The sequence below is a fragment of the Stegodyphus dumicola genome, chromosome 6 (assembly GCF_044657685.1).
Source record: "Stegodyphus dumicola isolate Sdum_Otavi_A_Nest chromosome 6, ASM4465768v1".
Lineage (NCBI taxonomy): Eukaryota > Metazoa > Arthropoda > Arachnida > Araneae > Eresidae > Stegodyphus > Stegodyphus dumicola.
The window spans coordinates 154,899,881-154,923,002 of record NC_140773.1 but is presented as its reverse complement, the minus strand read 5'-3'; the positions used below and the strand labels follow the sequence as shown (position 1 = coordinate 154,923,002).

Below are 23,122 nucleotides of genomic sequence, written 5' to 3'. Positions count from 1 at the left end.
TAATTTTGGTTAAACAACAAACTTTTATATGGGGTTTGTTTCAAAACGCTCGTAAAAATTCAAAATTTAATATAAATCACAAAAAATTTATATTTTGAATTATTTCAAGATACCTGACCCTTTCAGCTGCAAAATTTTGTAAATGCAAGCAGAAGCAGATACTTTAAACAATAAATCATTCAAGAAAAAAAAGAAACACGCCAAAGTGAATCAAAATTAAACAGATCTACAGTTTTGGGTTTGGCGTAGATTTAGTTGATACTCTATCCATTTCGAAGGTAAACAGGTACAGATCTCTCTTCATCAGGAGCAAAGATATCTGCAACGAAGGGAGTTCTGTTGATCTTTGATACTTTAATATTACGGTTAGTATACTGGTACTCAATAGGCGAAAAGGTTCTGTTGTTGCCAGTTCATGATTGAGTCCCGAACCGGGCCTGACCCGTGTTGAAATCCTCAAGTTCCGTTGATCAGTAAGCCACGGCCATATTTATACCAAAAGTAAATAAAGTGGAAGAGAAGATATTGCGATCTGTCGGCAGAAATTCTAACTAAAGTTTAAAATTTAAGTTAATGGAATCTTAAAAGCGTTAGGAAGAACTGGGTTGGAATTAAAGTCATTAACTAAACAAGATAACATTTTGTAAATGCAAAAAGCTTCAAGGAAATCCAATTCGATAATTGAAAAAGCATTTTACATAATAGTAAAAAGAAGCCATTTTTTACCGGTGACATGATTTGTCTTAGAGAGGCGAATGAACAGAAAAGTGTTAACGGAAGTGGTAATGCAGAAATTAGATTCATTCTGGATTATAAATTATAATTTTTACTAGGATATAGGATAATTTGTGCATATCCCAAGACAAAATTGTGATTAAATTTCCAATTACGATTAGCAGTTAAAGACTCATTAATTTCACCTTTTTGGACATAAGATTCTTATTCCTTGATGCGAAACTTTAACTCTCTTTAAGTTTGCCCTATATATAGCTCAAACTACACTCGCAAAATAGACTATAAATTCTCCAGAATTGATGTCAGAAATGGAATCTTTAAGAACAGAACCATGGATTTTATTGACAGATGAGAAAATGACTTTAAAATTGAACTTCTAGAGAACCATTGCAATTTTGTAACTGATAGAAAGATGAAATGGAAGAACTCGTGGAATGAGGAAAAATCGTGGAACTCGAAGAATGGAGGTTATTAATGTTATTTCTAACATCGAAATGTCTTTTTTTATATCAAAATGGAAATGCTTGAACTTTTTGATGATTACCACAGCTACGCACTGCCGCTGCAAATACAGCTCACATTACAGATTTACGACTGACATATTTAGCAATCATCGAAGGGTTAAATTCTTTGTCAGTGGCAATTGATCTTAAATAATTTAGTTCATTATGAAGCAAAGATTCCGAGGAACAAACTTTGAGAGTACAAAATACATAATAGTGAAAAGAAGATTTAGCATGCGGAGGAAAAAATAGAAAAGGCTTTGCGGTAAATAGTAGTATTGCTGAAATTCGATTCATTGCGGATTATAAGAATAATAAGAAAGGGAAGGGTTTTGTCAGATTTAACTTCAAAAGTGAACTGATTGACTTGATAAATCGAATTAATAACAAATAAAATCTGTGTTAAATCTCTTTTATTAGCATCAAAAGGCGCGAATCTACTGTCTAAGTAGCGAATCGAGAGTCAAAAAACTAATTTCTCAAAATAATTTGACATCAAAATAGTGCATGTAAATGTCAGCAAGCACAAGACCGAGGATATTACACATAGCTAATCCTTCAATTTAGCGATAATATTCGTTTTAGAAAATAAAATGGGTTTGACTTAAAGAGACTTAGATAAGAGTAATGAACTCTTCAGTTTCAGTTTGTGCGAAATGGAATTCTCGAACTATAGTTCCAAGACATTTTAGTACTCCTTCGACTGGATCTTCGAGTCATTTCCCGAACATCAATCAAAACAACGAAAAAAGTATTCGTTTAAATAATAAATAACTCCAAACCCATGTAACTCATTTTAAGTATCATTTTCTGAACTCCGAACTGATAATATGATACAGCATTGATTCAGGTATGATAAAATTGTTATAATACGTGCTAACTTCAAGAAAAATAATACGAATTTTATAGCTTAAAATTAAAGTAAACAAATCTATGACGATTTCACAATAGATTTTTCAAGAAAATGAACAGACACTCTATAACATAAAATGCGAAGCACCGAGAAGAAGTTATCCGAATGAAACGAAATCGTGTATGCCCATACCTTACGACAAAATATGCAAATAATTAACTTTTGACGGACAGTGACCGAACAGCTGGAACTCCAGCTCGTTTCAACGAAGCATATAGATGGTGTATAAGAAAAACGAAATTTCAATGCTAAGGCATAAATTCCGAGTTAATGGGGCTCCCTCGAACCACGTTCACTGTATCAATGCCTCGCAGATGAGTTCACCAACAACATGAGCAGATGTCACGATTTGAAAGAGGACGTACAACTGGACTGCAAGAAGCAGGGTAGTCATATTGCAGGACCACTAGAAATTTGTGTCGGAGCGATGTCACCATTTGACGATGTTGGCAAAAATGTATTGAACCTTTGCCATACAGAGCATCAAGAGGTAGTGACTGGTCGAGATCGATGATCGATGAGAGAACGCGAGCAGAGCTCGCAGCCTTTGATGTGTCCTGATCAATGATCTGATGTGTAACGGAACAACAGTGACTGCAATAGCCATTAATAGGAGGGCTCAACTAAGTCCAGTGCGCTTCATTGGAGGCCATTGTGCCCACTACCGCACGCTGTTGCATATCGCCAGGCACGTATACAATAGTGCCAGGCGCATTCGGCCTATCATCTCACGGTCTGGAGTAAAATTGTTTTAGCGATGAGTCCCGCTTCGAATTAAGCCCTGATGCCATTAAAAATATGTCAGTAGGCGTATGAAAGCCGTAGAATACTCACTTGACTGCTGTCGGCTACATAGCCCAGCAACCAGGAGTGATGGAGTGCCATTTCATTTAACAGCCGCTCATGTTTGGTTGTCATCCGTGACACCCTTATAGCGCGGCGGTATGTCAACGATCTGCAGCCCCGCTCTGCGCCCCGTAGTGTTGCCCTTCTGTTCAAGGACTCCTAGAAAAAATGTCGACCGTACAACACGCCTTTCTACTGTTTAGTGTCTAACGAGTAGGCGTTCCCGAGAGTCTCTGGATCGCTCCGATGTAACTCGCCAATTGAAATGTGTATGGCAAATATTCTCGCAGGTGGGCATCCACCAACTCTATGAGTCAATGACCAGGCGGGTAACAGTTTGGATCAGGCCAGAGGTAGGGCAACACATTATTGACTTGACACACTATTGATATTATTGACTCTTGTAGCTGTATTTCCTGAATAAAACATTCAATTCATATGATACTGCTAGCGTTTTGTTTCCAATGCATGTACACCATATCTACCGATTTTCGTCTCACTAGGCTAATTCCTCCTTGGCGCATCGCTTTTATGTTATAGAGGGTATATTCAGGTTTAGAGACCTCTTACAACATTTCAATGTCTTCCATGAGCTATGCAATTGCTGAAGACGGCAAACAAAAACATACCAAGAACCTTATTCAAAGTATGTATACGCATATGCGGCTAAAATCCTGTCATTGATGGAGGTAGTCATATTTTTCAAGTGACCTTTTTAACTTTATTAATCTCTGACAATGATTCAGCTGTAGAAATAATAATACAGCAACTGTGCAATATAACCAGTTGAAGATTCTTTGTTCATTTTCTATGTATGATTGTTATTGTAATATTTTCCTCATCCGTTTGGAACTTCTCGCGCAGGCATTTTCTCATATTCAAGTCGCTGTATCAAAGCCACATTTAAAATTGTGAAATACTTAAGTTTTTTACTCGAGTAAGCTTCTGTTTCTGCAGATTTCGAAGAGCTAGCATCGTTACTGTTGTGGCAAAATGAATATTGTGTAAAGCATATACAAAACGTAAGTAGCCCATCTTCCATTTAATAAAAGAAACTAGTAGACTATAAAATATAATTTCACTCAATTGCTTCGAGCAGTTGGGGCTTTGGTCAACGCCTATACCTTTCTTTTTATCTTACAAGGAAGTATTTCACTGAAGTACGCCATTTATTCACGACCTCTTTATATGTTTGCTATTTTTATTTGAAAGTAGAATACTTCATAGTTACCTAAATTAGATACTACTAACTCTAAATGAATTACATAACGGAAGTAATCCCTAGTTTTTGAAAGATAGAACTGATAGCAGCAAAACGCGATATTTGGAGGAGTTTACACTTATTAATTTAGCACGCAATATACTATTATATTCTTGTATCGTAAATAACTGAAGTGGAAACCAACTTACCGATTGTCTTTTCATACATACTTCTTTCCTTATTTAATCAAATACTCATTTTTTCGGACTTTAAAAACAATCCATCATTTGCGAATAAAATGTATTTTTGAAAATGGACTTATAAACTGTTCTTGTGTGTTTGAAAAACGTGTTATATAAATTGCTTTTGCTTTCAAACTATTTTAAGGTTTCATACGTAGCTCGGAATAAAAATGTAAAACAAATAACATTACATCGGAAATCTTGAAAATAGTTTAATCCAGTAATTAGTTTGTAAAATATTTAATGTGACTGAAGGTAGATTGAGAAAGATAAAAAATAATGTTTTCGAGAAATGCACTTAATAAATGAACGTAACTGCAGCATGATTTTACGTGCTTCATACACATGCACTGAATTAAGTATTTTATAACGTTTCATTTTTACAATAGGTAAAAATTTCGACTGTGGATAAAATCCCTTTTGTAACAGTTGCATTCAATTATTTCATTCATGGCAGCGGAAAATTCAAGAAGAAATTGTATATAAAGATACCTATCCTTATATCATGTGTAGTATACCTCTTAATTTTCATTTCCCCTAAGTAACCTTGCGAAAAAATGTCGACAGCAAAACTCCAGCAATGAAGGTTTTAAGAATTACTAAATTTGCAAAAAACTGAACCAAATGTTAATCATAGACAAGTGACATGATTTTAATATTTATCAGCATGTTAAAAATAATTGGAAATTACTTATGCTATAAATGGAACTTAAAAGACATGCAAAAGAAACTTTTTATGGTTTCTTGAATGAAAATCTTTTTATTTTTAATTTCTTTTAATACAGCAAATCGCAGGAGCTTTATTTGCCGAAGGGCATGCCTTTATGGAAGACTTCCTATAAGAAAATAGCTCATAATTATTCTTGTACATTCGGCACACAAGTAAATTCTTTGAAGCCTGAAATATCAAAATAAATTCATAATCCTTAAGCTTCATGAGATTGATGATATTGAATATCTAAACGCATTATAATTTGCTCTTTAAAATCTTAGCCTACGTTATTTTTTTATACTTTTTAAGAGGCCTGTTATAAAAATGGAGTTATTTTACAACATCAAGGCATATTATGCAATACCGGGGTAGTTTTTTTACAGTTACCTATCCACTGTCTAAATAAAAATTAGCATTTTTCTGTTACGCAATTGCTAACCATTTTGGGAAGTGGCAAGTAATGACAGATAGAAAATCCCCCGGCACACATTTCGCGTGTCTATGTGTGTAATTGTTTACCATCTGTAAACCATTATTGTAGTTACAAATTGCTTAGAATTAGAACATTCGCCAAAGTTCATGGCAGCTGCAATACGGAAAAATGCCTAAATATTAAATTTACTGCAAATTTTAGTGCAATTGAAATTTAAACATAAAAGCTGCTTCTGGAAGGTAATTAATTTTTGCACATCTAATATATTCTTCAGAAAGAAGGCATGGTAATAGATCTAATTTCTTATCACCATGATCAACTAGCAAACAGAAATCAATGGCTCTTCTTCTTCCCCCCTTTTTTTGTAAGTATAATGCCATCAAAGGGGCAGCCAAGTATTGAGCAGCTAAAACTCCGTTTGATAGAAGAGCACTCAGATAATTACAGTTAACCCTTTGAGGTTGAATATCTCATGCCTCCAAACCTCTTGTTCTTGTGTTCCAACTACTTTGCATATTTTTCGGAGTAAACTCTCATTGTATGAAATGGAGAAAAGACAAAGCAGAAGAAACCTTGTAGAAATAGATAGTAAGTTAAAAGTTACCACATGTTTCATACATAGTAGTGGTGTCATACTAGCTCTAAAGTTCCATGCCATTTATTAAAAGAAATAACTAAAACTCATCATATTTCAAACGATGTCTTTTAGACATTTCTAAACAAATCAATAAGTTAATAACCGACTGATTTTAGTTATTTATTGCTATTGCTCATCGCACTTTCATTCTTTATACGGTAAACTAAACTTCCTAAAACGTAAACCGTTATCTCTTTCAATAACTTTCTTTTATCTATTTTTCTTTTTCACATCTTCGTTCGCTTAAATGCTACATGGGCTGCTTTTAATAGTCAATCAGAAGCAGGACAAGCCACTCCGAATCTATTTTTTCCACATGATGAATTATCTTATTCCTATTCTTCTCACATATCGGGTGAAACCGCTGTCTACAACCGAGAAAAAAGCAAAAGCGTTGTAGTGACCCAATTTTTACTTTCCTTTCAAAGAATCACTTGTGGGGCTGTTGATCTCGAACCAAGATTTCGGTTTCCAATTTGGCCACAGGCTGGGTTGGAAATATCCCTAACGTCCTATTTGCCAACCGATTGCGTCATTTTTGAAGTCAACGGCCATGTAATAAAACCACGGTCAAGGCTTCTTCAGTCATCAAAGTTTTCATTTCCTAGTTTTTACTGTCTAAGGTAGTCGGTTCCCGCAAGAGGTTAGCACGCAAGAGAATTTAGAGAGGAACGGAATTTCAAATAGAATTTTTTGTTACTTTTTATGACAGCTGATGTAAACGGTGGCCCAGATATCTAAATGAAGATCCCGTTCACAGTAGTTTGGGTTCATAGGGAAAATGATATTTAAGCCACGACGGCTAATGTTTCACAAAATTATGTAAACAATAGTTATCCTGAGGCTTATGTTTATATAGTTTCATTTGTCGCCTTTTTGATTATGTTCGTTAGACTCTTTATAAGTAACAGTGACATATATGTTGTACTTTGTGATCATTAAAAAAATAATTGTTCTTTTAAATACCTTGAATTCTAAAAAAATGCCATAATTTTATAATAAATATGCAATAATGTCTTGTGAAAAACATCATAATAGAGCAAAGAAATTAAGGAAAAACATAATTAATAGTAGGGAAGTCCTAGAAGGTAGTGTTTGATACATTAAAGATCTGAGTACCATCCAAGGGCAGAGATCAGGTCTCCTGTCCTCGGAAAAATGCGCTATCATTTCTACCTGAACATCAAGCCTTGTTGAACTCAGTTCTAAGTGAGTCGGTTATCAATATCGTCGTGTCAGAATCTGCTGAGCAAGGCCAGTTGATGATAATTATATTTTATATTGATAAATATGCAAATTTTATTAGCCATTTTTTATTGGCAGGGTATGAGAAATACCTCATAGTAGTGGTGTCTGAGCTGTGTCTGAGCTTCATGTGGTAATGACATAAACTTTGATTTTGCTGACACTTTCACAATATGACCTACACTTTACATAAAAACATTGAATAAAAATACATATTTAGCTGCTTTTTTAAACACCACAGCACACGCTGTCAATTTCTTTCATATTTTGGTGTCTGTAAAAATAATAAAGAAGGTCCAAACGGCGTAAACAGGTATTTCTTGCATACTTGCATCATAAAGAAAAAACTAAAAAGAACAAAACTGTAGGCAAGCGTGCGACAACACCAAAAGAGTTACGTTTCTCTCACTCCTGAAGCCCCTTAGTGATGGAAAAAAACTTTAGCTGGATTCCTAACAGGAACTGTCAGAATGCAAAAATCAAATACTGAACTTACTCTACTAGTTGTGAGCTGTTACTACTATCTGAAACTGACAAGACATACTTTATTCGCCATTATCGTGCGCCACCTTACTTCCAAATATTTTTTAAAATGTATTATTATGCACAAAATTGTAAAGTGAATATGCACGTATGAAAGCAAAATACCAATTTGTATGAAAACTGATATATAATGTGAAATTATGAAATTACACCGAATGAGCAATTACATTCTGATTACCTGCCTGATAAAATAAGGAACATCCTTTTTCCTTCAAAACATTATCCACTTTGAAAGTCATGAAGCACTAGTTCGATGAAATGGCAATATGCGTCGTCCGTTACTTGTTAGCAGATCTCAAGAATAATTTTCTCAGTATCCGTAATTAGGGCATAATTATAGTGCAAATTAATTCTTCAATTCATACTATGAATGTTAAATGTGAAGAATATGGAGGAAATAACAGGAAATAAAATTGATCATCATGTTTCTTAAGCCACAGTTTGCCCATTCTAAACCAGTATCACAGCTTTCATTTTTAAGGAAATATCGCCTTTTCTTATGCGTGCTGTTGTGCTGTAACTGATAGGACATCCAACTAGCCATTTGAAAATCCATGTTTCACATCCTGAAGAGGACACAGATTTTCGCGTTTCCGACTTCATTAACCTTAATAACTCAGTAGTCGTCATCCGCCTAAAATGTGGTGAACGAAATTTGGTCATCAGCAGTTGGCCGACTACATTTCGTTCCTGTCTTCTCAGCCGCATGTGTGAGAATATAAGGAATAATCGCCTCTCCTTGCGCGTGATGTAGCTGTAAGATGGTGCACAGCGTACATCCGTAATTTGTATCTTACAGAAGGCATATTTGATTTTTCACGTTTCTCGCACAGAAAAAAAAAAAAAAAAAAAAAAAAGTTCTCTCTAAGCATTGTCCTGCAAATAACCGAGAGGATAAAACCTCTGATTGCTGTAATTCAACTTGGGTTTAGATCCTCAGCAAATGTATTGCCCATACTTGAACTTCTATGGCTTCCCCGTATACTATATGGTTTCCCCTGGATACGAACGTGTTCCTCTTAAAATATATTCTACAAAGATATCTCTTCCTTAATGCAAATAGCCCTAATGCGCTTTACCGTTGTAAAGTATTTATTTATTTTAGTATTTTATGTTACGCATCTTCGCTGCCAATTCTCCCTTTCAGCTTTCATGCTAGAATGCTAATTTTAGTTCGCTCGTATTTAAATGAGGTAGAAAGAGATAGGATGTAAGAGGAGATTTCAGACTGCGTGTTACACCTGCTGAAGGCCACGTTACTAGTTGACGTTCTACTCATTATTTTGCCTTTCGCGTTGCTTTTGATTCTTACCAATAGTGCTCATGACACCGGTGTAGGCTTGAGCCATCTTTCGCGACTTAGATTTAGTTTAATTTGAAGATTTTTATTTTTGAGTTACGCCATGAATGCTGGCTGTTTTATAAGCACAAGAAGTGCCTTCTGTTCAGCTATATTAAGTTGTTAATAAGAGAATCTTTAACATTTATCTGTTCATCTAGACATAGCGATAATTTGTTCACTTCTTACGAGTTTGAGTTAGTGGATCATTGCCTAAAAGTGTGACACTCTACATCGTAATCAATTAAACGAACTTGTATATAACAGCGAGCAACTTTAGTAAATGCTATTGATATGAATGAATGAACCTTGTCTTCAGTGATACTCAAATAACTGTCAATAGTCAGGAATAGCTCTTCGGAAATAATGAATCCCCAAATTTCCGTTGGAAACATCATTTTCACTATCATACCTCATCTTCCTTATCCAGGCGCTGTAACCTCCAATGACATACTGTTGATATGTATAAGGCCGCCTACACGATTCGATTCTGTAGGAATAATTCAATTTCAATGGCTTTGCTTATTTTATTCATATCCATTGGAATTCAGTTAACAGTGCAACCTAACTGAATCTGCGGGTACACTGCACTATATCTGAAAGTATTCATGAACTTTATAATTTGGAAATATCATACTTTCACTTCTGTTGTAACTGTGAGAGATTCATTACATTGTAGCCCTGCTGCTGGTATGAATTATTCGAGAATCTCTGCTGTGTTCTGATACCAGTGAGTTGTAGTCGACACATGCCAAGACAATAAATACTCGTTTTTCTAATCCTAAGAAGCACTGTTTCAGAGCTATTTGCTTTGAAACGTCGAACCTGCACTATTGTTCAGCTATCAAATTCTAAATAAGCGGTATCTTTAAATCAGCATTTCAGAAGACCACATTACTTGAACATACATGTAAGTAATCTTTTTATCAGAAGGCAGTTTTGAAATTTTGCCTTTGTAATGTGAATATTTAATTACGTTATTATTCTCATTATCGCTTCGCTTCTTCTGTCATCAATAAAATGCAGATTTTGACTATCATACCTTTTACACGTTATACGATTTCTAAGTTAATGTTAAAAATAATGAAATAAAAATTAATTCATGATTTTGTAATAGTTGTTATCTCAATATTTCCAACATTGACTAAAATACTATTCTTTATTGAATGAAAATTGTTTCCTAAGAATCCTAAGAAGACCAGTTTTATCACTTTATACAAATGAGCTTCTAACTTTATGTTTATCCATTTAGCTAATTACATCAATATCGCATCATTTGTTTCTGTTTGAAAAGATAACATTACCACAGGATGTGAGGACATTGTAATTTTATGTTCTAGTAATGTTATGTAGAGAAATTACCGGATAGCGTTATAAAAATTAGGTGAATGATTTTTTGATTTATGGAAATTTAAATTTTATTTTGATTCTGAATTATTTAATTTAAGGCTTTAATTTTGGGGAGAAACAGATGCTTCGGGAAATATTATTTAGTATAAATGAATATTATTTATTTTCTTTTATTTGTAAATCTTGTACAAACTTTTATTCATTGTGAAAGAAGCAGGGAAAGGGAGGCAATTTTCGCCAAGTCATGATTTCGCGCGCTTTAGAATGTTCGAGAAAGAATTTTCATTGTTAGTTGACCTTAAGAGAGGAAAGTACGTGACGGAAAGGTCAAAGGTTGCTACTTGTCTTTCAATGTAAGTCATTCAGGTTTTGGCGATTGAGGGTCCGGTTGTTGGCTAAGTGAAGAAGGGCGCGCATGCGCGATCACCCTTTTTTCCGCATTCTGGAGTTGAAAACGAAGATTTTGCCATAATTAAGGGGGCGATAAGTGAAGCCATAGTGGGAGCCCGTTTTGTGAAGGGGACGAAGGAAATTCGAGTTGGATACACACTTACTCTAGACACACTGACTTTTGGCTGACTCACTGACTGACTCGCTGATTTTCGGGCTTGCTGGACTTGTTGACGGAGACTGAGAAAAAACTTGTGGGTGTTGCGAAGGAGAAAGGAAAAGATTTAGTCGGCATCGAGCAGTGCTTCCGGCGGGGAGCGGCAATTATGCTCCCCGGCCGCGGGTTTTCTCAAAAATGCGAAGAAAAAAAAACTGTTGAGCGAATAACAAAAAAATTAACAGAGACTTGGGTCTCTATCTGTATCGGCAAAAGTCAGGACGATGTCCTCTGAACTCCGACTTGAAAACAGAAGGAATTATGTCACCTTAGTCAACTGGAAGCCTGCGTTAGCCGTTCTCTAAAATGCCTAGCTTAATTGTCTACGTTTTCCTTGAGGGAGCTGAGAGTCTAGGCAGACAGCCGTGCGGTGTAAGCTGTTCTCTTGCTTCCAGTGGGAATAATTTTCTTCTATGGAAACCAGTAGCAGGCGTAAGATTTGACGGTATAGCTGATGTAATTTATTGTCGTGCCGTTCGAGTCTCTGGCTTGCGGATTTGCCAAGTGACGTAAGGATAGAGCTAAGATATGAGCTCTCCTCCACTTCAAGATGTCCACTCAAGATAAGTATTATTTTTTTTGGTGTGTTGGAACTTTAGGCAAGTTTTTTCTAAAACGTCCTTAGCAGTAAAAACAACGTCGAATCTAAAATTTAACTCTCAGGCCATAAATTGTTTCCCTTCCCTTTCTTTTAAATCACCAGACAAACCTTAAGTTTTTTTTATGAATTTAAATGAACAGACTCTCAGATGAGGTTAAGATTTTTCTTATTGTGTTGTAATTGAATAAACTGATATTTAATCTGGAACCTCTTGCAGTATGCTTTCTTTATATATTTAATATGAACTTTTCCTTTATATCTTGTATATGTTTTATGTTTTCGATCCTCTCACGGCGCGGTCCCGGAATGCATTTTTTTCACAACGCAAAAATGCTGTACACGTTTCACTATACGATCACTCCCTTTAACGGCAAGTAGTTTCATATTTAACATTTAACAATATAGGAATTTCAGATATAACATGGTACCTAGAAGTAAAACTATTTAACCTTGGTGTCGAAACAATTCTTCATAACAGTAATACCCAGGCAACCTTTTCTGGGCATCGCCCAATTTAAGATATACATTGGCATAATTGGTCGCTCAATTTTCTATTTTCCTCATATTAAGGTGTCTACTATTTAAGTCATTAGTTAAATAGTATACACCTTAATATGAGTTATTTAAGTCATTTTAAAAATAGGTAATGCTTGTTTTAAATTAGCTTTGTGTTCCAAAACATATTTTGTTTTTTCTAAAATAGGTCTTTCTTTGAATAATTAAGCTTGTAATGCAATAAAAGTTAGTGAGAGTTCATTTGGCGAAGTAATAAGTTCACTGAATAAATTTTAATTAAAAATATTACTATTTTACAAATATCCTGAAGGTATACCGATGTATGAAATCCCATAAAGGAGGAAATTCTAATTTAGCAATAATAACAAACGCTGTTTATCTAGACATTGGCTGAAAAAGCTCAATTTAGCTAGACTTTGGAAATGTTCAAGTTCATAATTTTGACACGTTATATAAAATTAACTTCACTTAGATTCTTTCTACAATTAAAAAATTTTACTTATTTCTTTCTGATATTACTTTAGTTTAGAGTGTTGCATTTATTGTTGAAGCGTGTTGATAAGAATCTAGCTGCGGATTCACTCAAACTCACTATACTTAAGAAGACAATTTCGAATATTTACCGTTTTCGTCCTCTTAAAAAGTATTACGCTGCATTTTGATCCCTAATCTCATAATCTTATTATCTTCTTTACGATAATTAGCTAGAAAAACCGATTATTTTAAAATTATTATGCAATTTATAAAGACTGACATCCGTCTTTCCCTTGTTTCTTCGGTCTTCACAGTCATTAGTCATGCTACTTTAAATATACAATCTAAGATGTCACAAATAAGGCCCGTAAAATTCAGCGTTGTAGCTTTCAACTGAAAAATAAATGTGTATATATATATATATATATATATAATCTTTTCAAGCAATAAATTTTCGGTGAATAAATTCGGTGTATACATTGCAGTTATTTAGTAATTGAAGACTAGTGAACAAACTAGATGAAAGAAACATAACATCGAAAGAGATTGAGTAAAATAGGCTCATCAAGCTAAATTAATATACACTAAAACAATATCTATGAGCTTGATTTCGAGAGCACTTCAAGTTTGCTAAAAGATGTATATTCTAGAATAAAATTAAAATTCCTAGTTATATCAGCATCATATTATAGGTCATATCTAACAATAAGTATTTAAAATGTATCTCTTTGAACTTTCTTATCATCTCCTTTCTTAAATAAGATGAAATAATTCTTTGTAATCACTCACTAAAAATAATCGCAAACATTCATATTGTGCATATATATTTCCTATATCCACATATAATGTATTAGAATTATTTATTTTTGGAAGTTATGAACGTCTATAAACATCCGAAGCATGAATATCGTAACGTCAGGGGAACTAAGGCTACAAAAATGATGTCAAAATAGTTCAAAATAGTCAAATACAGTTCTTTCTTTCTAATTTTTGACTTGCCATTCCTCCATCTCATAAATATTTTCAGTATTCATTCAGGCCAGATTTTGATTTTGACACCATTTCCATATTTCTTTGAAACTCTCCATAAAAAATGAGTGAATATAGAATAAGTTCAGAAATGTAGAAATACATGTTACATGTAAAAGAAAAATATCCGATGTGGGCACAACGTGCCTTTCTTGTACGGCTTGTTATATTATACACATTTTTTCTGACATTATTTAAACATATATATTATATATAGTATATTGATATACGTTTAATAATTATAGGAATGACAAATAAATTAGTTTAAAAAATTACAAAAGTTATTATTACAAAGTACACAACTGCATGTCATAGCAATCCCATGTACAAAATTTTAACGTTCTACGGCTATTCATTATTATGCAAGATGCATATATATGTAAGTACGTACGTATAGACGTCAAGCAAAATTCTCTTCTGAATCCATTTATATCCCTTTCACAATCCATTTTTTTTTGTCCGTACGTACAGATGTCATCCAACGTTCAGTTTATTTTCATTTAGTGTTTATGGGCACTGTTCAATATTTATGAACGTTTCTAGAAGCGTTGCTCTTAAAGATTTTTTTAACATACCTTATAAGCTTATTTTTCCGATATACTGAAAATGCTGATGAGAAATTTGGTGCACATACATTGAACCGTCCAGATACCTTTCTCTAACATATATATAAATGTTATATATGTATATATATGATCACTCACTTAAAATAGCTCACTTAAGAATTTAGTCTGGCTATTTTACCACTTGGTCCACCAACAACCGAGGGTTAAATCGCGTAGTTCTGGCAGTTAAAGTCGTGTTCAAATCTAACGAATTAGCTAGTTTTGTATAGGAGTTATAGAGATTTTCTGTGTGTGTAACGTGTGAATACAGGATTGTTCCCTTCTGCAATTTATGCATATCCCTCTTAAACAGGTAGCCAGGATTGCTTTGCCGTGATTAAATAATCTTAATACTTAAAAATTTTTGAACCTTGTTCTGTTCCTGTTCTAATAAACTCATATTTTGCAAATTATGTAAATTACTTCAAGAAACGTTTTGGTAAGAACATGTATTTCTCACTCGAAATGTATTTATTAATTCCGATGAATTTTTTACATATACGCATGCAGTATAAATTTTTAAGTTTTCTTTTTAACCTTTATATTTTAGCTGTCTGAAAACCTGTTGCCAAATGCTCACCAAATTTGGCGACAAAATTTAGTCTCCAAAATCGTTGCCAACTTGGCGATATCTCGCCATTTTAGTAAGACAGCCATTTACTCCATGCTAAATAGACTTGCACCTGTGTTCTTATTCTTCCGGCAAAACATCACCTCTGTAGATTTTCATGCTACATTATACAAGAAAAAAAAAGTACTACCGTTTGAAACATAATTTCACTAAAATTATTTATAATTATTTTAATTATGTATAAAATTCGGAACAGTATTTTAATTAAAGGAGATTTGTACTATTTTCACACTATTACATTTGTGTTTAATGTCATGCTGAAGTATGTGTTCATGGAATTTTAGCATAATTTTTAAATACTTCTTTTAGCAACAAATAACAACATTATTTGGTAATATTTTACTATTTAATTTTAAAATAACCCAATTTCCTTTCAAATATATCCATTTTTTATTATTGTTACAACTCGATTTATTTGGATTGCTTGTAGCCTATGTTTATTTAATTAATAGACAAGAGTGAAAGAGAATTTCTTTAAAAAATAATTCTGCCTCTTTTAAAATACAGTTAAAAATCACTTATAAAAAGCAATAAAAGCTCTCAAAAGTCATTTAAAATTTACTCTGAGAAGCTAATAGGATTTCTTAAAAATTGTTTAGAAATGGCTTTATTTCAAAACAAAAAATAGCGAAATCTCAGAAATGTCACAATAACAATCTTGTCTTAATAAATTTTAAAAACTTAAATATAATTTTACAGTTCGCTTTTAATTTCTGTTGACTGAAGCAGTAAGTTAGGAGAATTAATAATTAATTACATAAGAAATTTAAGCAAAATAATTAAATTCAAAGCGGAAGAATTGCTTATTTTAAATAACGAATCAACGTCTGCTGCTACATCATCTTTTTTACATTCGTGAATACCCTGAGCAGTCTTTTGTTCTTCGAGTTTAGCGACCTTTTTGATTGTTTGCCTAGTACGATGTCTTTTCTTGCTTCGCTTAACAGTTGTTCTTTCCATAAACATATGCAGGTCAAGGTATTCTAAGGCCTTTTTCAAAGCCTCTAGAGTCAGGCGTATTTCATTGACTAAAGTTTCAATAATTTAACATGGTTATAAATAGATTTTTATTCATGAAAAGAAGCTTTATGTAATTTTTTCGAAGCTAACAATTAAAGTACATGTTGAAAAGACGCTCTGAAACTGAAGTGATTTATCATGTATCTTTTGTTTAGTTCTACGAATACTAACTGCAATTGCTTTTGTTTTTGCTACCTCGAATTTACTCCTTATAGAGATATACGTTTTAACTCGCTGTGTAATAGTGTGTAACTTTAAAATTAAATACACACAAAAAATAGTTTCATTGTAGAAATTTTTTGTTACAATGTAACATCTGGAAGAGTTTGTCGGTAAAGCTCAAACAAGTCAAAAATTATTTAAAATTAAAAATCAATCCATTATTCGTATGTCGTTTCCAGTTTAGCGCATAAAATAATTTTAAGCTAAACATTTAAAATGAGCCGCCCAAACGGTATAGGGAGGGGGAGCCGAGTGTCAAACCAAAGTCTCGCACTCGAATTCCAGAGAAGCCATGATTGTAACTGTCCGTTCCTTCATAGGAGGCAAAAATAGCCCGCCTATGAGGTGCCTCCATAATAAAGTGACAACCAATTCTGGCTATAGCAGTCGCCAAGCCGAAGTCGGCTGAGGGCCCGCATTGGTTTAAAAAAACATTTAAAATTAGTCTAATTATGCAATTTTAAAATGAGGTGGGAATGATAGCAATGAAATGAGTTAGAAAGAAATGATAGATATAAATGAGTTAATTATTGAAAATGCAGGTGGGCTTTTATTTTATTGTTGGTGTATTTAATTATGGCAAAGCACACTAGGGCTATCTGCCTAAAGGGAGGGATGTCTTCGCGGAGGACTTTCTAAGGGAAACTGGCTCTTTATTTTATTGAAAAAAAAAAAAAAAAAAAAAAAAAAAAAACGTGTTCAAGGTATCCCTCGAGTGGGAATTCTTTTCATTTTACCGAAATACGAAATCCGCTTATTCAGAACAATATTTCTGTAAGGTGGTTAAAAAATTTACTACCCAAACTTCGATGAAGGAAGCAAGGAAAAAAGTTAAATAATCGAAGAAGTTGTTTTAAATAATCGGGAAGAAGATTGAATAGTTGGGTAGTTTTGAATAATCGGGAAGGATTTTATAGAAATTTCATTTTGAAATATAATTCTACAAAGGGGATTCGAAATGATCCATTACTTTAAACTAAGAAAAATCTGAAACATTGGACTGTAAAATCTAACAATTAATGCATAGCAAATAACATGAAAATTGCTATTTTAGTTGGAAATGAAATCTTTTATTACCTGATTTCCATAGCCTGAAATTTTCTTTTAAAAGTTTTGAGGGATGTCTGCAATATTTTAATTTCTCTTTCTTATTATTATGTAGCTAAATTGTAACATACATTTGCAGGATTTTGTTTTGTTCCTTAAACTATTAATAATTAATCGCAGTTCTTCAGCTTTTTTTAATTTATAAATTGCATCATTTATGTATGAAGCTACCAAAACATCAATTTCTTTGGTTTAAAAAAAGGAATTGTTTTTTTATTCTACAAAATTATTCCCCATATATTTCAAAGTTATTTAATTTAAAGTAAAAATAATTAGCGTGCATTCTTTTTTATGCAACAAACAAAATCGTTTTCTTTGTTGCTAGAATTCGTCTTTTAGCAAGACCTAGGAAAATCTATAGGAAAATATGTTTCCGTAAAAAACTTATTAATACAATTGAATTTTGTAGGTATTTGCCATTGCTAATTTTCAGTTTCTTTTCATATATATGGAAAAAATTCAAGATGCTAACTGATATGATTAAAAATATAATTAAGTAAAAGTTTAAAATATTAAAAATATTTTTTAACATCTAGAGTTAGTTTAGAAAAGCATGCATCTCCTTTTTTCATTATGAATTTGCTACAGCTAATTTTTCTAATTCTTACCACCTTGCTATCAATACATATGATGCTTCTTACAACCATTAATAATGTTACTAGTGAATGCAAATCTTTATAAAGGTTTAACATTCAAATTTGACTGAAAATTACAAAGGATGTTTCCAAAACATTATTCGTGTGGTCGTAAACTCAATGTCTCAGTTTAAGAAGAATAAAATAAATTAAATGCTTAAACTGATTCAGTTTTGATCCCATTAAAGTTTTCTTCACAAAGAATTCGAACTTAAAGTTAACTTAAAACTTAGAGGAAGAGGATTGGCAGACTCGAATAATTCAAGCTGAAAATAATGATTTATCTATTTACGAATAAAATTCCTCGAAATAGTATTAATTCAAATTTCTGGGGATCTTACACCTATATTGTCATGTATATGCCACCCAGACGGTATCGTGGTTAGGGAAGTTTACTGGTTCGAATCCCGGAGAATGTATGTAAAATGTATAGTTTTTTTGCAGCGTGGGGGCACTCTATATACATGGCGAGCCGAAGTCTCACTCCTTCAGGCTCTGGCAACCATTCTTCTATGAAATTCATGGAGAAAACAAGTCACGCACATAAATTTTTTGATGCAAACTTTTCAAAAATTGCCTTTATGTCAAATATAAATTAGTTCAGAAGCATGGATTTCAGATTTTAATCTCTAGGAATGCTAAAATTTGAAATTTTTACATCTAATACAATTCGGGTTTCAAATTATATCTAACCATTGATTGTTCGTTTTTTTCGGTAAACTGTAATTTAAGTCCTAAATCTTTAAAAAAAAAATTCCAGGGTCAATTTTATACGTTAGATTGTATAACCATAGAACATCTTTAAAACGACTGAAGGATTCCTGATTAATTAAAAATATTCTTTACAAATAGTCCTTAAAAACGTTTTATTTCAAGGATTTTTCCTCCCGCATAATTTTTACTTTGAGGTGTCACATGAGCAAAACTGCAATAGGATGAAAGTCAGCCAGCTTTATTTGTTTATTTTTTTTTAACTACAGGCATTAGCCTACAACCGAATTTCAAAAGTAATCAAGTAATCTTGCCGAAATATCCCGTCTATTTACAATATATCACATTTCTTTAAAAAATAGGTTATAAAAGAATAATTTTCAAAAACGCTTCGGAAGATTATGCATTATTTAATTTTATATTAGATAGCAAGATCATTTCCTCATAAATTTTCATCATAAATAATATAATCATATATAGGTTCATTAAGTATTTTGTTTGTAAGCAAGCAAGATGAAGAATATCGCCATCGCCGGGAATCGAACCACGGACCTCTAGAATACCCGCACAGCGTACAGAACCACTATACCACGATGTCACGCTACGAAGGCGGCAGAAATACCTTATAGCTTTATTCATAGTTTACCTCGATAAAATGTTGAGTTCTTACTGCTTTAAACATGTGAATTTTAAAGGCGCCGGAATCTATAACTTCTAAAAACTTGATTTTTTCAAATGATGCATTGAAATAATTGAAGAATAATTTATTGAAGCTTAGTTTACAGATATATAAAATTATCACCGGGGCTGCTTGCAAAAATGTCACCTAATTAGAAAATCATATCTCTGAACTGATACCATGTAGTAAACTCAAGATGAATGAAGGTGAACCATGTAAAAAATGAATAACCATTTAGTCATTATTAGTCACAAGGATAAAATTATATTTTCCTCGAGTTAAAAAAACATATATATTTGAAAGGTTTCAGATTTTATATTACTTCCAAATTTTTTTTTTTTTTTTTTTCATTTACACATGCGAGCATTTGTGGTAACGTTCATTTGAGCTAAAAATATTTTTAAATAGTATACCTTTAGAATTTCCGATAGAAATTCTCGAGCGCTGGAGATTGTTTTATTCCATTCAGTGTTGCCAATGCTCGCTTAGAAATCGTTGAGTTTTTAAACGAAAATTCGGTAAAATGAGTGGAGGACTACGTTATTTAAAATTTGATGACTCTGGGTGCTGTTGTTTTTTCACAGTGCGAGAAACATACATACATTCATGTAGATGCTTCATTATTTCATTTCATTAAATATAATATAGGACAGTAATATTTGATGGCAAAAATTTGAAAAGTGATGCAGGCCTTTTAGTGATTCGACGCAAAATGTGTTTCGAGACTAATGGCCCTTCTGGGCTAACGCCTCTTTGTGCTAGAAAAGCAAGTATTCGTTAAAACCTTTTTACCGAACGTTATTTAAGCAAGCTAATGCTTTACTTCAATTAAATTAATTATGTATTTGAAGATAGCAATTCTTTCACTACAATTTTCATTTTTAAACTGCAACTGGCTGTTATGTTGTTATTCACTTAAAACATGTAACTGGAAAATAGCCTTCTGAAGTATTCCTATATTCATTTCTACTTTAATTGTTTATGATGAAATAACAGCAGTAACACCCATTTCTGCTCTCCAGGATCACTGAAAATGAAGACCTCTTGGCAAGTATCAACATTAGTTGTAGTAATACTGGCGGCCATTATACTTGAAGCATACTGCAGACCTTCAGATGAAACTAACGGCAAACTCAGGGAAAGAAGACAAGCAGTGGAAGACAGACAGTTCATAGGAGGCCTTTCTACTCTTGGAGCTCTCATACAACCCATACTTTTCATGATCGGTATGGCTAACTTCATGGGCCGGATACCCATGTTTTTCAATAGGTAATGCTTAAGAATAATATCTTATTTTTTTATTAAATTTTACCTTATTTATTTAATTTTTTAAGTCAAACATTGTTAGTTATTTCTTAGTAGGATACAAAAATAAAGAAACTGATAAAGCATTAGAACTTTCATCCTTAAGGCGAGACTAATTGAAAGTTTACCTTGTTTCGTAAGAAAAGCAGTTCGCTTTCAGTAGATATTGTGAAGTAAATAATGTAAAAAATTATATTTTATGAAACGAGTATGTAGTATATTCAGAAAGATTAGTATGAATCAGGTTGCAAAAGCATGAATGCAACAGAAATTTATCATTAGCACTTTTTCTCTCAACAGTGGAGGAATTATCTTCAAAATCATTCTAAATTTATTGTAATAACTCCCACATGCAATCCATCATAGTTTTATTCTATTGTCCTTGTTAACAACGTTATGACCATCGCATGTCATGGTGAAAATTCTCACCTTATTCTGAATTCTCATTTATATCCTTTTATCTTGAATTTTCCAAGTAGGCATCTAATATGAGCATGTTGTAGGACATTCAAGGACCCAGGAAGGTTTTAATCACAGCTACAAATCCTAAATCTCTTTTCAAAGGCAATGATTTTCTTAGAAGAACTCTTATTCTTTACCATGATTTTTATCTGAAATGTGAAGAAAACTATTACTTCAATCTCATATATTGATAATTTGAAAACAGAGTCCAAGAAGTGTTTCAAAATAGCCAGCTTTCTATCCAGAGCCAGGACAAATTGCTTGATGAAATTTGGATTGACTTAAGCAGTAAGACCAGCATTTCTTAGAGATAGAAAAGGAATTTCACCTGATACTACGAATCGCTTTCAGATTACTGAAGGCAGTTCTTCTTAGGCTAGTATGCTTTGGTGTTTCATTTGTCCCAAAATGGAGACGTAACAAGAAAATTTTCTAAAACTAGCATGAAGACCATCTGGAATTCTACTAAAATGAGGTTTTTTATTGACCTTCCAACCATATTATTCGTGCACCGAAACATTTAATAAGGTCTGTAGAAGGAGCGCCGAAGTAAACCTTGTCTCAGTAGTTGCTTTTATAGGAGATTATTTGTACTTTTTACCTCGATAACTCTTCAGATGACCTTCGCATGCCGTCGCGGGTAATTTCGCGCCAACAATCAAGATGTCCAGAGCTCGAATCCCGGTGAGGGCATTGCTCAGTTTTCACGTCTTCTATTCCGAAATAAATATCTAATGACTTTACAACTTCTCTTTCTGAAAACTATTTGACATTTGACGGATGGATACTTCTCTTTCTGCAGTTAATCCGCTACGGCTACAAATGTCTATAAATTAACCGGTACTATTCACGTGCTTTTACGACTCTATTCTGACGTCCTTTCGTTTCCTTAGGCTATCCAATACGCGTATGATATTCAGTTGTGCATTCTAATACCCAATGGAACAAAATCTTATAACTGAATCATTCTCAGAAGACCTCTGTCAGCCTAAAGATAAGTCCTTGGCTGCTTTTATTATTAGGTTCAAATTTAAAATTCAAAAAGAGCAGGATTTCATAAAATAGAAAATTTCTTGTCACGGTTTTCCTTATTTTAAACGTTGTTCTTCATATATTCTCATTCGCTGGGAGACCATCGCCCATGATTTAAATTCTTCCCCTTAAAACTGTAAATGTGTAATTATACAGTGTATCATAAAAATTTTCTCATGCTGATATGTGAAAAACTGAGGAATTTTTAAAAAAAAAATCTTGAAGTACCTATTCTTTGTTGCAAACATTCCAGTTACAAAAATTGCTTTCAAAAGAAGCAGGTCGTATGCTTGAAAAAATTTGAAAGCTTATACAATTTGAGTAATTTTCGAACACTCATTATTTACTCTGAATTTAAGTTAATGCAAATTGGCTTAGAAAAGAAAGACAGTTGTTGAAACTATTGCCAAGAAAAACATGTTGCTTAATCAGTAGTACTGCTATCAGTCCTAATTAACTAAATAAATTAAGCGTAGCATATTTATATAAATACATAACTCATTATAACCCTGTAGAGTCATTAGGTTATTTTGAAGCAGCAGATGTGAAAAATACATAGTGCCTTCGCCGGAACTCGAACTCTTGGATCTCTTGAATACGAAACGAGTACGCTTGAAATTACACCACAAATGCAGTCGGAAAGGAGGGAGAAAATATCTTATACCCGTTATACGATAATTTATAAAAATAATTAATTTTTTATTATAATATCCTGTCATGGTTCTTCCATCTGCTTTATATTTTCATATGTATGTGAAAAATTTAGATATATTCTTTGACATTTTAT

General features: G+C 33.0%; 1 protein-coding gene across 2 annotated transcripts in view; it reads left to right on the top strand.

The window, feature by feature from the left end:
* LOC118191985 (uncharacterized) overlaps positions 1–23,122 on the top strand; it is a 55,577-nt gene that overhangs the window by 28,038 nt on the left and 4,417 nt on the right. For both annotated transcript variants that reach the window (XM_085819067.1, XM_035362862.2), the window contains exon 2: positions 20,559–20,805. In XM_085819067.1, coding sequence (XP_085675193.1) covers positions 20,570–20,805 — 236 coding nt within the window. In that variant the 5' untranslated portion in view covers positions 20,559–20,569. The remainder of the gene's footprint in view (positions 1–20,558; positions 20,806–23,122) is intronic.